Below are 15,133 nucleotides of genomic sequence, written 5' to 3'. Positions count from 1 at the left end.
TTGACACACCATGATGGGAATTTGTGCATAATTACCTGTGGCATTTCAGGTCCTAAAACAGATGGAAAGTTCCAGGATTATTGCAAACATTTTTGTGAAATTAAAATAGAAGAATAAAGTTAAACTGGAATGATTTCCTCATGATGGACCAACCTTGATATTCTTCGTACATAGTACCCAAAATTTAGGATTATTTCTGTAATATGCATGTGTGCTTGTGGTTCACTGCTGAATTAAAAGTTATTAAAGACTAAATATTTGAGTGGACTAAATGCAATTCATTTGATTTTTAATGATGTGATAGGTGCATGGGTTAAGTGACATTACAATAATTTTCATTTAAGTACGTTCAACCTGGTTTTAAATGTTTTTCTTAAGAAAATAAAAGTTGCTGAACCCTTTGATTGAAATGTTTAGCACAGAAGGAAGACTTTTTATTACTGTAAAATCTTGCCTATTTTTTACATTCCTGAACTGCATACAATACTCCATTCGTGCCTAACTGATATTTTACGTTGTTCGTAGCAAAATCTCCCATCTGAGCTCTTACATTCTATTCCTTGGCTAATGAAAGCAAGCATCTCATATGTAATCTTGTCCATCTGATCTACCTCTCCAGCTACCTCCAAGGTTCCAGGACATGCACTCCAAGGCCCCTCCAGACTTCTCTGAATCTGCCCATTTATTATGTACCTCTTAGCGTGGTAGGCTTCCTCTAATGTATTACATTTCAGTTCTCTGAACTCCCATTTACCTTTTGTCTGCCATCTGACCTGTTTTTGGTAACTTCCAACAATGTATAGTTTTCTTGTTTATCATCAACCGGTTGGTCAATTTTTGTATCTTCAAAATTATTAATTGTATAGCCTGCATCCAAATCCAAATTAATCCTAGAATGCTTACAGTGTGGAAAGATGCCATTTGACCCATCGAGTCTGCACCGACCTGAAGAGCATCCCACCCAGACCCAGCCACCACCCCTCTCGATCCCTGTAATCCTACCATGGCAAATCCACCTAGCCTGCACATCCCTGAACACTGGAGGGCAATTCAGCATAGCCAGTCCATCCCACCTGCATGTCTTTGGAATGTGGGAGGAAACTGGATTACCCAGTGAAAACCCAAGCAGCTACAGGGAGAAATGCAAACTTCAGACAGATAATCACCCAAGGCTGGATTCGAACCTGTGTCCCTGGGCGCTGTGAGGCAGCAGTGCTAACCACCAAGCCACTGTACCATGATGTTAAATACGACAATATTATTTGGAAATATCTATTATTTAGTTACCAATTGAAAGCTTAAGCATAAAACACAATACTGAACACTGGAGCAACTCACTAAGGTCTGGCAGTGTCAATGGAGAGAGTAACAGTTAATGTTTCGAGTCCATTCTGACTGTACTTCAGAACTTGAGAAACCTTGTTTGTTTTAAATTTGAAGTGTTAGGTTAACACCTTTAATGTTGTCTAATGTTTCTTAAAATTATACTAGGGAATGGCAAAAGAATTAATCTCTAATTGGCATTTAATGGAAAATGATTTAAGGATATATTAATTCAATAATTTTAATGGGTGCTGTAACTCACAGTAAATATTATTTATAGTTTGTTAATATTTATTTGATAAATTACCCTTTCTACAAGACGTTTAATAAACAGTTATTTATTATTTCCTTCAAAACATGCTAGTAGCTTTGTTGAGGAATAAACTAATGCATAAACAGTTAGTATATGATGCATGGGTGTTGTGACTCAACCAGGAAAGAAGGATGTTATCTATTTAAGTTGGTAGTAAACTGCTGTGCTTGCAGACAAGTATTAGGCATTGTTCAATAACTCAAGTCTGTTTGGCTATGAGGGGAAGCCATGCTTATGAGAAACTGAAATGGCAGAATATTTTAAACTTGTGTTTTGCATGCTAACCATTAATGTGGATGTATTTTCACCCTATGTACTTTTGCACATTAGATACACCAAGTATCACTGCGAAGTTAATCAGTGAGCAAAAAGAAGAAAAGGAGAAAAAGAACCAAGAGGAAAAAGACAAGTTGAAGAGTGACAATGGCTTCCAAGACAACTACAGTGTTGTTGTTGCCTCAGGTAATGAATGTTTATGATACAACTGTTTAGTGTATGCTACTTCACTTTTTTGGTAATTTAAACTCCCTTCAACTAATGTCAACTTCTCCACTTAACTATAAGTAAAAGATTTAGTTCCTTTCGGTTGACTTCGGAATACAGAATATTTAAGTTAATTGCCAATGCACTGTGAAATAATTGTTTGTGCCAGAATAAATAGATTATTTTTCAAACCTTTTTGTTCTAATAGTTTAATTAAAAACTGTCAAAAAAGAATACATCAGAGATACAATATTATAATTCATTTAAAACATAGTGGACAATGCTGCTTAAACATATGTTAATGTGGACTGATGTACAGTTTTGGTGTTGCTGGAATATACTGAGGCTCAAAGATCTCTGTTCTGTCATGGGAGGGGGGGCATTTTAAAGAGTAAAATTGCCAAAGTGATTAGTACAGTTATCCTGCAGTTAATTTTCTTTGGATTGATTATTGTATGATTAACAATGCCATGGATGTTTGAGTTTCAGTTGCAATTAGACAACAAGAATGCTTATTGTGCAAAAGGAGGCTACTTGGTCCATCATGTCTGTACTGGCTCTCTGAACGAGCAACTCCCCTATTTCAGCTCTGCTCTTTCCCCATGGAATGGAAATAATTTTCTCTCAAAATAATTGCCAGTCTTGTTTTTGAAGCAAGAATTGCAATTGCTTTGACTACACTCAGTCATGAATGCACTGCAGATTCTAACCACTTGGATTTTTTTTTAGGATTTTCTCATAATGCTGTTGCTTCTTTTGCCAGTTACTACAATGTTGAATGCCGTCTGGTGATTTGTCCTTCTGTCATTGGTAACAATTTCTCCCTATCTCCTCTGCCCAGACCCCATGTTTTGAACACCTCTATAAAATCGTTTAATTTCTCCTCCGAAGAAAAATCCTCCGCTTCTCCAATTTGTCCACATAACTGAAGTCCCTCATTCCAGAGCCATTTTTATGAAGTCTTTTCTGCACTCTGTCCAAAACCTTCACATGCTCCCTAAAGTGAAGTGGCAAAAGCTGGACACACTGTACCACTTGTGGCCCAACCCATGTCTTGTACAGGTTTACTAGGGCTTCCTTGCTTTTGAATTCTGACATTAATCATTCAGTCCAGGATCCCTTTCCCAACCTGCTTGTCACCTTCACTGACAGGTATCTTTTTCCTGCACCCTTTTTAAACGTTTACCCTTGATCTTGATATTTAGATCAGTCACTTCTACATTTCTCTGCATTAAAGTTTTACCTTTCTCATTTGACCAGACTGTCTGTCTGTGTCTTGAAGATTATCACTATCCTCTTCACCGTTCCAATGCTTCCAACGTTGAGATCTCTGGCCACCTTGCTTGAGAACCGCTGAGGTTTGGTGAGGTATGGATTACATCACTGCTCTATAGACCTCCCACCTTTTTTTAAATGAAATTGTCCTCACTAAGCTGAGGAAAGTAGATGCTGGCGGTTGGAGCACTTTACTGTTTTAGATTTGCAGTGCCAAGTGCATTATATTTAGGTGTGGAGCAATATTCCCTATCCTCTCCTGGAAAACTTTGTCTTTCGTTGATGCAGGAATGGTTAGAGATTAATGTAACCTTGCCTATTCCCTTGTCTTTTTTATAAATCCTTTTGTATAACAACCATAGTGGAGCTGTCTGATTTGGTAATATTAATTTATGCTGTATGAATAGTTTTATGCTCCTTCATCATGCCCACTAAGAATTAGGTTGAGACTTCCAGAATATATTTCGCCTACAATGTTTTCATGATGTCCGCAGTCAGTACAAGCAATATTTTTTGTGTATGTAAAATCAAAATACTGTTGATGCTGGAAATCTGAAAGCAAAAGAAAAAATGCCGGAGAACTCAGCAAGCCTTACAATATTTGACATTTCTGGAGAGCCACATCGGACTTGAAATATTAACTGTTTCTCTCTCCATAGATGCTACCAGACTTGCTGAGTTTCTCCAGCATTTCCTCTTTTCATTTACATAGTTGAATTCCCAGGAATTTTTCTTGCCTACAACATAGTATGTTAGCAATATTTTAAAAGATCCTGAGTTAAACTTTCTGCTTCCTGCTCATTGGAGGGTATTAGAGTAATAATGAACCGTACTTTGGAGGGTGGCTAAAAATTGACTACTTGATACTTAAATAAATACCATAATAAATTTTGTTTCAGGACTTAGCTCCATTAAACTTTGATTTTCTGCCCGCTGCTCAACCCCCCAACCAAAAGCAATCCTTTATTTAAATTGGGAGGCATAGCATCATCAATTACTTATAGATATATAAATGTGTGTCCTCTCCAGTAGGTTGTTCTACGACACTGTTAAGAATAAAGTATCGTTGAGTGACTCTGCTAAACGCATCATCTAAACAGATCAGATCTTAATTTGGTCATTGCATTAATTTTTGAAAATCCTCCATGAAAGAGACATAGCAAGTATTATGCTTCTGACTTTTTTTGTATGCTGATAAGTATAAGCTTGCCATCTCATTAACTTCAAATTTTTCAATTTTGAAGCAAGTTTTATGAATACCAATTTCTTACTATACATGGGATTCCTGATGTTTCTTTTGAGTGTTTCTCATTGGGCTTACTCTACCATGCTTTATCAGGTCTGAAGTCCCAATCGAAGAGAGCTGTTTCATCTACACCCCCAAGGCCGCCATCGAGGAGAGGAAGAGTGATGACTGATAAATTGGCAACTACTTCCTCATCTACAGAATCTGCTAACAAAACAATTAGTGTTCCTGTGTTCCATCTGTACCACAAACTTTTACCAGGTGAGTAAATGTTTTGAGCAGATTAATAGTCGGCAGTAGTAGATGTAAATTATACCTTGCATTCTCCAAAAGCTTTTATCCCAAGCTGATTACAGGTGATGAAGGTAAATTTGCCTTTTTTCATCCATCAGGGACAAAACATTTTCTCCTCCCTATGCCATTGCCTTCTGAAATGGGTATAGTTCAGTTCCAAAAAAAAATTACAAAAAGCAAATCAGAAGATGACCTGGTTGAAACATTAGCTTGAAAGCAGAAATTGTTGGACTATAAAATCTGCCTATTTTAACAGTGAGGGATGGAAATGGAAATATCTCGGTCATTGGTAGTTAGACATATTCATAGCATCATACCTGTATCAGACTGTTTCTTGCGTGTGTGACAGTTTCTGCACATTGGACACGAGATGTTAGGTGGACTTTACAGGGTTATCATCTGCCTCCATGAATTCCTGATTCCTTGCTTACATTGCAACCAGGTTGAAATCTAGTTTGATTTTTGTTAATCTTTGGAACTGAACTGTGCACTTCAGAAGTTAATTTGAGAGTTATTAGTGTGGAACTGGTGCCACAAATAGGCCAGATCATGTGGGAAGCGCAGATTCCCTACCATAAAAGATCTTCAGTGAACCAGTTAAGCGTTTTTCATAATTTGACTTCCACAATAGATTTTTATTTCCTAAATACTTTGAAAGACTGAATTCGCAGTCTCAAATTAGCATGGTCGGATTTGAGACCTTTTTTTGTTTGTTCCCAAATTATTCAGTAATATTAACTGCTCCTTCCACACCCTTTTTCAAATTGACTTAACATGGGCCTTGAACCATTCACTCAAATATAAGCACAGAATTTGAGTTGCAGGGTGTCATTGAAAGCTGTAGTTTTGGAAATTCCATCTTTCAAATAAGACATTAAACTGAGACTCAGTTTGCCTGTTCAGGTGATTATGAATTTAATTTTACTCTTTGATAGACTTTTAGCTTATTGTGTGTTAATTTGGCATATGCTAATAAATGTGTTATGTTCCAGTGGTAATGTGTTAACAGAATAAAAATACAATATGGCCTTTTAAATGTTAGAATCATAATTTAATAATTGATTAGATTTCTTAAAATAACCTCTTGATGTTGTTTTGTAGGTCAACCACTGCCAGCAGAGGTGACACTAGCCCAGCTGTTAACTCTTTTGTATGACCGCAAACTCCCTCAAGGCTACCGCTCAATAGATTTGACTGTCAAACTTGGATCTAAAGTAATCTGTGACCAAGTGTTGTCAAAAACTGACTCATTTAAGCGTCTCCGCACAGACAAAGGTATATTCATTTATTAATTGTCCATATGAATACTCATGCATACATAGAGTATTTGTTGAGAACGCGATGCTGGAAAAGCACAGCAGGTCAGGCAGCATCCAAGGAGTAGGAGAATCAATGTTTCAGACTTAAGCCCTTCATCAGGAATATATAGGGTGTTTGCTCAGCAGTAAAGCCTCCAACGCCCACACTAGTAAATAGAATCTTTGTCAATGCTGGTCTTAGCAGTAAATCTGATTTGGGGCAAGACTTTTGTCTCATAAAATGAATGTGCAATAGAATCTAGGAAAGTTTTTTTTTGCTTAATTGTCATTCCAGCGAAAATGTCTTTAAGAAATGTCAGCTAGTAAAGTGCAGAAGTTGTGTTTTACTGAGTCTACAAAGAAGATTTCATTGGGCCAAGCTTTTAATTCTTGTAAGATCTTGGAATCTTGTGAGGGTAGGCATTCCTCCGGCTTGATTTATCACTACCTGCAACTTGAATGTTAAGTTCAAGATTGCTAAAGTTCCACAAATGGTATTCCTAGAAGATGGGCGGCAAGGTGGCACAATGGTTAACACTGCTGCCTCACAGCGCCAGAGACCTGGGTTCAATTCCCGCCTCAGGCAACTGTCTGTGTGGAGTTTGCACATTCTCTCCGTGTCTGCGTGGGTTTCCTCTGGGTGCTCCGGTTTCCTCCCACAGTCCAAAGATGTGCAGGTTAGGTGAATTGGCCATGCAAAATTGCCCGTAGTGTTAGGTGAAGAGTTAAATGTAGGGGAATGGGTCTGGGTGGGTTGCTCTTCGTAGGATCAGTGTGGACTTGTTGGGCCGAAGGGCCTGTTTCCACTCTGTAAGTAATTTAATCTAATCTAAATTTACTCATAATTTGCATCCGGAGATGGACAGTTATTACAAGCTGCGTTTGCAGTGAGTGCAGGAATGAATCACCCCCTCAAAAAAAAACACACGTTCATAAGATGTAGAAGCAGCAGTAAGCTATTTGATCCATCAACTCTGCTCTGCTGTGGCTGATTTGATGATCCTCAACTCCACTTTCCTGCCTTTTCCCGACAACACTTTTTTGCCCATACGATTGAAAATCTACCATCTCAGCCGTGAAGGTACTTAATAACCCAGCCTTGACAGTTCTCTGCAGTAAAGTATTCCACAAGTTCACTATCCTCTGACAGAAAAAAATTCCTCTTCATCTCTTAATTGTGTGATATCTTACTCTGATATTATGCCCTCTGATTTTAGACAGTCCCACAAGAGGAAGCAACTTTTCCACCTCTACCTTTCAAGCCCCCTGAGAATCTTATGTTTCAGGAGAAAGTGAGGTCTGCAGATGCTGGAGATCAGAGCTGAAAATGTGTTGCTGGAAAAGCGCAGCAGGTCAGGCAGCATCCAGGGAACAGGAGAATCGACGTTTCGGGCATAAGCCCTTCTTCAGGAATCAAATAATCTTATATTTCAATCAGGTCTCCTCTCACTTCTGTCATTCTTCTAAACTCTAAAGAGGGCAAGCCCACCCTATTCAACATCTCTTCAAAAGAAAATCCCTCTGAACCTAGAATCAATCTAGTGAGCCTTCACTGAACTACCTCCAATGCAAGTATCTCTTTCATTAGATAAACAGACTTAAAATTGTTCTCAGTATTCTAGATGTGATCTGACAAGTGCCTTGTATACTTTTAGCAAGACATTTTTATATTCCATTCCCTTAGAAATAAAGGCCAACATTCCATTTGCCTTTCCTATTTCTTGCTAAACCTTTCTGCTAGATTCATGCATAAGGACCCAGAAATTCCGCTGTGCAGTAGTATTCTGCATGCTTTTGCCATTTTAATAATGTTCACCTCTTGTACTATTCCTGCCAAAGTGCATAACCATCCATCTTCCCACGTTACATTCCATTTGCTAAACTTTTGCTCACTCATTTAACCTGTCTATATCTCACTGGTCATTCTCGTCACTTGTGTTCCTGTCTATTTTTCTGCAATCTGCAAACTTGACAATAGTATATTCACTTTACCTCATCCAAGTCATGCATATAAATTGTAAATAAATATGGCTCCAGCACTGAACCCTGTGGCACTTTACTCATTCCATGGTGTTACCCTGAAAACGTCCCTTTTATCATTCCATGATGTTACCCTGAAAACGTCCCTTTTATCACAATTGTTCTCTTCGTTAGCCAATCGTCTATGCTAATTTATTGCCCCAACACAATTGCCACTGGCATGGTGGCTCAGTGCTTGGCGCTGCTGCCTCACAGCACCAGGGACCCAGGTTTGATTCCCGCCTCGGGCGACTGTCAGTGTGGAGTTTGCACATTCTCCCTGTGTCTGCGTGGGTTTCCTCCGGCTGCTCCCCAGTTTCCTCCCCCAATCCAAAGGTGTGCAGGTCAGGTGAATTGGCCATGCTAAATTGCCCATAGTGTTAGGTGCATTAGTCAGAGGGAAATGGGTCTGGGTGGGTTACTCTTCGGAGGGTCAGTGTAGACTTATTGGGCCAAAGGGTCTGTTGCCATACAGTAGGGAATCTAATCTAAAGGGTGTTTTTCCTGATTGGCTTGGATAGAAGATTGTATGACTGGCAAAAGGCAGAAACTGGTGATAAAAGGGTCTTTTTCCAGATGGCAGTCAGTGACTAGTCGAATTCCACAACTATTCAAGTCATACACTAATATATGTGGATATTGTTGCTAAATTGAGATGACACAAATATAGATGGAGGGACTGGTAGTGTTGAAGAAGTGGAGAGGCTGCAGAAGGACTTGGACAGGCTATGAGAGTGGGCAAAGAAGTGGCAGATGGAGTACAGTTAAGACTGAGAGAGATTATGCACTTTGGTCAGAAGAATAAAATCGTAGACTATTTTCTCAATTGTGAAAGGCTTTGGAAATCTGAATTCAGCTCTGAAGAGTCAACTAGACTCGAAGTGTTAGCTTGCTCTCTCCATGGATGCTGTCTGACCTGCTGTGATCTCAAAAATTTGTAGTTTTCAACACAGATTTCAGCATCTGGAGTAATCCATTCCAAAACATTAAGAATTTTTATGGAGTGGGTTATGGAATGTTTCCTCTGGCCCTAGGTATGCTACTTCCCAATCAGTACAACATAAACACCAAGAAATTCAAAAGGAACTGCCATGTTCACTGGGAGTGGTTGAAAGAAAAAGTGTAGATTTATTTAAGAAGAAGCTGGTCAAATATTTGAAAGAGAAGGGATAAGTTTATAATAGAATTGGATAGAAAAGATGGCAGGAAATGCAAGTGAGACTGAAGTGCTGGCTGGGTGAAATGGCCTGTGTTGTTTTTATTCATTCGAAATGTGGGCTTTGATGTCTGTGCCAGCATTTATTGCTAATTCCTAGCTGCTATGGAGAAGGTGCTACCACCTTGAACTATTGTAGCTCATTTGTAGAGGTGCCTATATTTTGATTAGGGAGTGAGTTCTAGGGAGTGATTCAGTGATACTGAAGGAATGGGGATATTTTCCAAGTGAGAATGGTGAGTGGCTTAGTGGGAAATGTGGTGTTTCCCTGTAATTTGCTGCCCTTGACACATTGTACTGCTGAGTGTCATTGGTGGAAGGGGTGAATGTTTGCGTATGTGGTTCCAGTCAAGCAAGCTGCTTTGTCCTCGATGGGATTGGGCTTCTTGGCTGTTCTCATCTATTGCGCTCCTGATTTGTAACTTATGGATGGTAGACAGGCTTTGGGGAGTCAACAAGTGAATTACATGCTGCAGGATTCCCAGCCTCTGACATCCTCCTGTAGCCACAGTATTTATAGGTATATTCTAATCAAACTGTTCAGAGTTATCACTACACACCTCTGGAGACGTTGGAACTTGAACCTGGGCTTCCTGGCCCAGGAACATAGCAACACTACCACTACACTTCAGGAGCCCACCATAGTATTTATATGGCTAGTCCAGTTCCATTTCTGGTCAGTGATAACCCCCAAAATGTCGATATTGGGGCAAATTCAATCATTGTCACTTGACGGTCAATGGCATCACAATGGTTAGATATTCTTGTGACAGTGGTCAGTGCCACAGCATTTGTGTGGTGTCAGTGTTATATGTCAGGATATTGTTCCTGTCTTGATGCAATTTAGCATGGACGAGTTCAGTATCTGAGAAGTCGTGACTGGTGCTGAACATTGTGCAATTGTTAAACGTCTGTATTTTTGACCTTATACTGGAAGGAAAGTCATTGATGATCGTTGGGCCTAAAACATTACCCTGAGGAATTGAGGGCACTGGTGATGTGGAAGTGTGGTAATGTTCCTACCTCCTGAGCCAGGATGATCTGTTTCAAATTTCCACCACCTCCAGAGGTTTGTGATAACATCTCTGAATAGATCGATTAGAAAATGTGGAACAAGGATCTTCTGGTGCAGTGGTAGTATCCCCGAACCAAGTCCAGAATACCCAGGTTCAAGTTCTACCAGCATTTGACATGCCATAATGGGTCTGAACAGTAAATAACTATTCTGAGGAGCTTCTGCAGAGGTGGCTGACTTCCAACAACTATAATCATCTACCTTTCTGCCAGTTGTGACTGAAACCAATGGAGAGGTTTCCCAATTCCCACTGATCTCTGGTTTAGCTTTGGCTCCTTGATGCTACACTGAGTCAAATGTGATTGATGGCAAAGGCAGTCACACTCACTATCGAGTTCAACTCTTATTTTGTCCATGTTTGAACCAAGTCCATAATGAGGTTAGGAGCTGAATAGCCTTGAAAGAACCCAGATTAAACATCAATAAGCAGATTATTGCTAAGAAAGTGCTGCTTGATAGCACTATTGACGACCCCTTCCATTACTTTACTAATGACCCTGAGTATATCGATAGGGTAGTATTTGGCCAATTTGGCTTTGTTTTGCCTTTTGTGTATTGGACATACCAGGGCAATTTTCTATATGGTCAGTTAGATGCCAGAGTAGCCATAGATGAACAGAAGTGCAATAAGTTCTGGAACTCAACTTCGGTATTATTGCCAGCATGTTGCCATGGCATTTGCAGCATCGAGCATCTTCAGCCATTTTTTGATAACAAGTGGAGTGAATGGGGTATTTGTGATGCTGGGGTCCTCTGGAGGATGCCAAGATGCATCTGTCTCGTAGATCCTGTGTCATCTTATGTAAATGTGAAATACGTTATTCTGATCCAAGACCAAAATAAATAAATAAGCGGTCACTTTGTAACGTGAAATCTAAAATAGTTGTAACTTAGATTTCCTTGAGTTGAACTTGAGTTTTAAATTGTTTATTTAAATTTTGTTTCTTGGAGACTGGAGTCTGTTTTGTACATATCTTGGAACTGCTAGGATAATAAAAACTGAATCTTAAATGAAGCTTTCAAATCAAATTTAACTGAAAGTGTAATGTCAGCGTCATTGTGGGCAGTGCAAAACAGCAACTTTGAGCAAGGCTTCTGACTCCTAATCTTATTTTAAATTTATTTCTGTAATAACTACACAGTTTTTTTGACCTGTATAGCCATTGTAGTGCATGTTCATAAACATTCCCTTATCTGGCTGTTAATGGATCGATTCAATACCAGTATTTTGCTGTGGCATTACTGCTTTATATTCTTCATGTTTTGTTTAGGAGGCTAATTTATATCCACTTTTATGCAGAACTTGGTGATGGTCTGACCAGCTGTCCTGAAGATGAAGTCTTGCAGCCAAGTGATGACTGTATGGATAGTGTCCTGGATGAATCTTTGCTGGAAACAAATCCTATCCAGTCTCCACTTCAGGTGTTCGCTGGCATGGGTGGGCTAGCCCTTATAGCAGAAAGGCTGCCAATGTTGTATCCTGATGTTATCCAGCAAGTAAGTGATACTTTTGCTGATATATTCTGCAATTATTCATCACACTGTCCATATGAAGTTTCACCGTGTTTTGATAAACCATCAGCATTAGAATCTCCAGTTTATGACCACTTTTCCAAACCTTTGTAGAAACTTGCACTTTCCCATTTGAAGAATGACACGTCGGCATGTAAGTTTGCTCCTGTTATGACAGTGTGTTGAATCGTGTGTTGTACCTAGAAAATGTGCCTATAAAATGTTCGTTAAGCTGCTGAGGTAAGTACTTCTCTGAGGAAGCAGCAAAAATGCCCTTCATGCAGGTTCTGGTAGCTGTGAAAGAGATCTCTGAATGGACTACGAGCCTTAATTCTTCTATTTTTGGGGTTTAGAAGAGGTGGGGGTTGGAGGGAAGCCCGAATAGTGATGGCTAGTGAGTGGCACAGTGGAATCTTAAGTATTAGAGATCAAATCTCTAATGGGACGAGTACCTCATGAGAGTTATATTGTTATTTTTCTATATATGTTAAATTTCAGTAGATAGGACCGCAGCATTTGGCATGGTTAAAATTTCCTCTGAAATTGCAGTATTTTACATTACATAATGTAATGCAGTAATGTAATTGCAGTATTTTACATTACATTACATAACTGGGTGCTCCGGTTTCCTCCCACAGTCCAAAGATGTGCAGGGTCAGGTGAATTGGCCACGCTAAATTGCCCATAGTGTTAGGTTAAAGGGGTAAATGTAGGGATAGGGGTATGGGTGGGTTGCGCTTCGGCGGGTCAGTGTGGACTTGTTGGGCCGAAGGGCCTGTTTCCACACTGTAAGTAATCTAATCTAATCTAATCTATAAGCAATCAACATTTTAAAATAGCCAAATTAATTTTTTTAATGTTTGCTTGGAGCAACCCTCTTCTGCCCACTTGGAGCTTACTAGTTCTGTTTGTTTGAAGAGGTTAGTAGTTGTGTTCCATTTTAAATCTTCCCTAACTTGTGATGTAGCTTGATACCTTTTGCTGTCTGTCCCAGATGTTGGCACTGATCAGAAAAACTTTCCCAATACTGACCTCACTCCAATGTTTTACATGGTGAGCATGTATAATATTTTCTTTCTTTGGTTTAATTTTGGTGTCATGTCGGGATGAAAGAGCCTTATTAAAATACGTGTTTTATTTTCAGACATGTGGAAGATTTACATGACACATGGCTCAATCCACTATTAAAGTCAAATTTTCTAAACAATTGAGCTTTCTGTACAGAAGATATTCCATTGATATTGATGTAAAAGCTGCTGAATCCTATAATAATGAGATTAACAGTCGGATTTTGAAAGTCTGTTCATTTGTAGATTTGATTTAAATTTATGGACCTCCTCATGTAGAATTTATAAAGCTCATAATTACTTGAGCATTTTGAATCTTGAGAGGATTTGAACCTCCCTGAGAAATGAACAAAAGAATTTTTGCTTGTTTCAATCACCAATTGATGTAACGATTCCTAAGCAAATTACATGACAGAATTCAGTCATTTAACTCTTTGCATTTGGTTGTACAGAAAGGTGGAGAGGCAAAATCCTTTTTCAGTTGATATTGAGCTGCCATTTTAGATGCTGTTGATAAATGTCAATTTATTCAGTTTGTGAGTAAATGTGTAACAGCAGTGCTGTTGTGGCTTTTTATGGTGAAACTACTGAGATTTTTTAAAGGAATAGATACAGGGCAAATATTGGAAAACGAAGTGATTTTGTAAGTTATGTAATGGATGTCTCACTAACTTTGGGGAATAATATTTTGTGAATTTATGCATCATTGGTATATTGTGTACCTCTGAAAATCGCAAGCCAATATTAATTGTGCAAAATTTCACATTCTAATACTATTTTCAGACTTTATTTTCGTTCTGTCTTGGAAACTGTTTTTCTTTGTTCAGTTTTCCTAAAGACATAGACGCTGGTTTATAAGCTTGTACTGCTTCAAGCCCACATTGTATTCTAGAAAGAGAGGTGCAACATTATTTACCACCAGAACAAAATTATGGAATAAGGTCAAATTATGGCTTGGCACTTGTAATCTGTATCTGTTACTTTCATATTTAAAGTGTGGTCTCAGAGCAGCAGTGAAATATAATAATCATTGAGGTTTCATGATTTTCAAACAGATTCACAGAAGGCTTTAATAAATTTGTATTTTTGAGGGCCCTTCTGGAATCATATGATTCTTCTCTGGCCTTATAGTTTTCAGGGAATATAATTTCAATATTATATTTGTTAACATTGATTCCACAATTTCAGAAGTGTTGAATGGAGTAATTTTAATTGATTCCATTTTCAAACTAATGAAACTTTTCTGTCGTCATCAATCACCTGTCTCATGAACTCAATTTAAACTAGTTCCTCCAAAGATCCATATGCTCCAAAATTATGACTTTTGAAGCTGTTCTAAACATCGTATGATTACTTGTTTTTAAGGAAACAGTTTTATGCGCTCTTATGGATTTGCTTTTAAAATTTCTTTAATATCTATTCACAGATTGAGAAACTTCCCCTCCACTCGCTGTCAGAGCCTACGAGCTGTCTAAATCTTGATCCATTTAATTAAACATAATTCTTTTCATGTTTTTTTAAAGAGGCCTTGTCTTTTGGTCTTGCATCTCCCATCTGTCAAAACTGTCAATAAAGAGTTTCTTATATATGAATAGTTTTGTATTTCTTGTTGTAACAACTCTGTTTCTAATGGTAACAGACTTAGCCTGAGCTACAAATCTTCTCAAAATTCGCTGAGGTCCTGGATATAGGTTTGCTCTCTGAGCTGAAAGGTTCATTTTCACACGTTTCATCACCATACCAGGTAACATCTTCAGTGAATGAAGCACTGGTTGTGTAGCCTGCTTTCTATTGATATGCTTGAGTTTCCTATGGTTGGTGATGTCATTTCCTGTGGTGACATCATTTCCTATATAACAAACACTACGTTGGACAAACAGGCAGAAAACTAGCCACCAGGATAAATGAACATCAACTAGCCACAAAATGACATGACCCACTCTCAGTAGTATCCTTACATACGGGTGAGGAATAACACCACTACGACGGGGACAACACATCCAAGCTAGGAC

General features: G+C 38.7%; 1 protein-coding gene across 5 annotated transcripts in view; it reads left to right on the top strand.

Annotated features, from left to right (window-relative positions):
- birc6 (baculoviral IAP repeat containing 6) overlaps nucleotides 1-15,133 on the top strand; it is a 256,819-nt gene that overhangs the window by 152,988 nt on the left and 88,698 nt on the right. For all 5 annotated transcript variants that reach the window (XM_043695518.2, XM_043695521.2, XM_043695519.2 and 2 more), the window contains 4 exons: nucleotides 1,967-2,098; nucleotides 4,734-4,901; nucleotides 6,036-6,209; nucleotides 11,843-12,039. In XM_043695518.2, the coding sequence (XP_043551453.2) occupies nucleotides 1,967-2,098; nucleotides 4,734-4,901; nucleotides 6,036-6,209; nucleotides 11,843-12,039 (671 nt within the window). The remainder of the gene's footprint in view (nucleotides 1-1,966; nucleotides 2,099-4,733; nucleotides 4,902-6,035; nucleotides 6,210-11,842; nucleotides 12,040-15,133) is intronic.

Source organism: Chiloscyllium plagiosum, unplaced genomic scaffold (assembly GCF_037043375.1).
Source record: "Chiloscyllium plagiosum isolate Xiang-an unplaced genomic scaffold, Cpla_swu_hap1 HiC_scaffold_10, whole genome shotgun sequence".
NCBI lineage: Eukaryota > Metazoa > Chordata > Chondrichthyes > Orectolobiformes > Hemiscylliidae > Chiloscyllium > Chiloscyllium plagiosum.
Note: the sequence above shows the minus strand (reverse complement) of the source record. Positions and strands in the feature narration are given on the sequence as shown.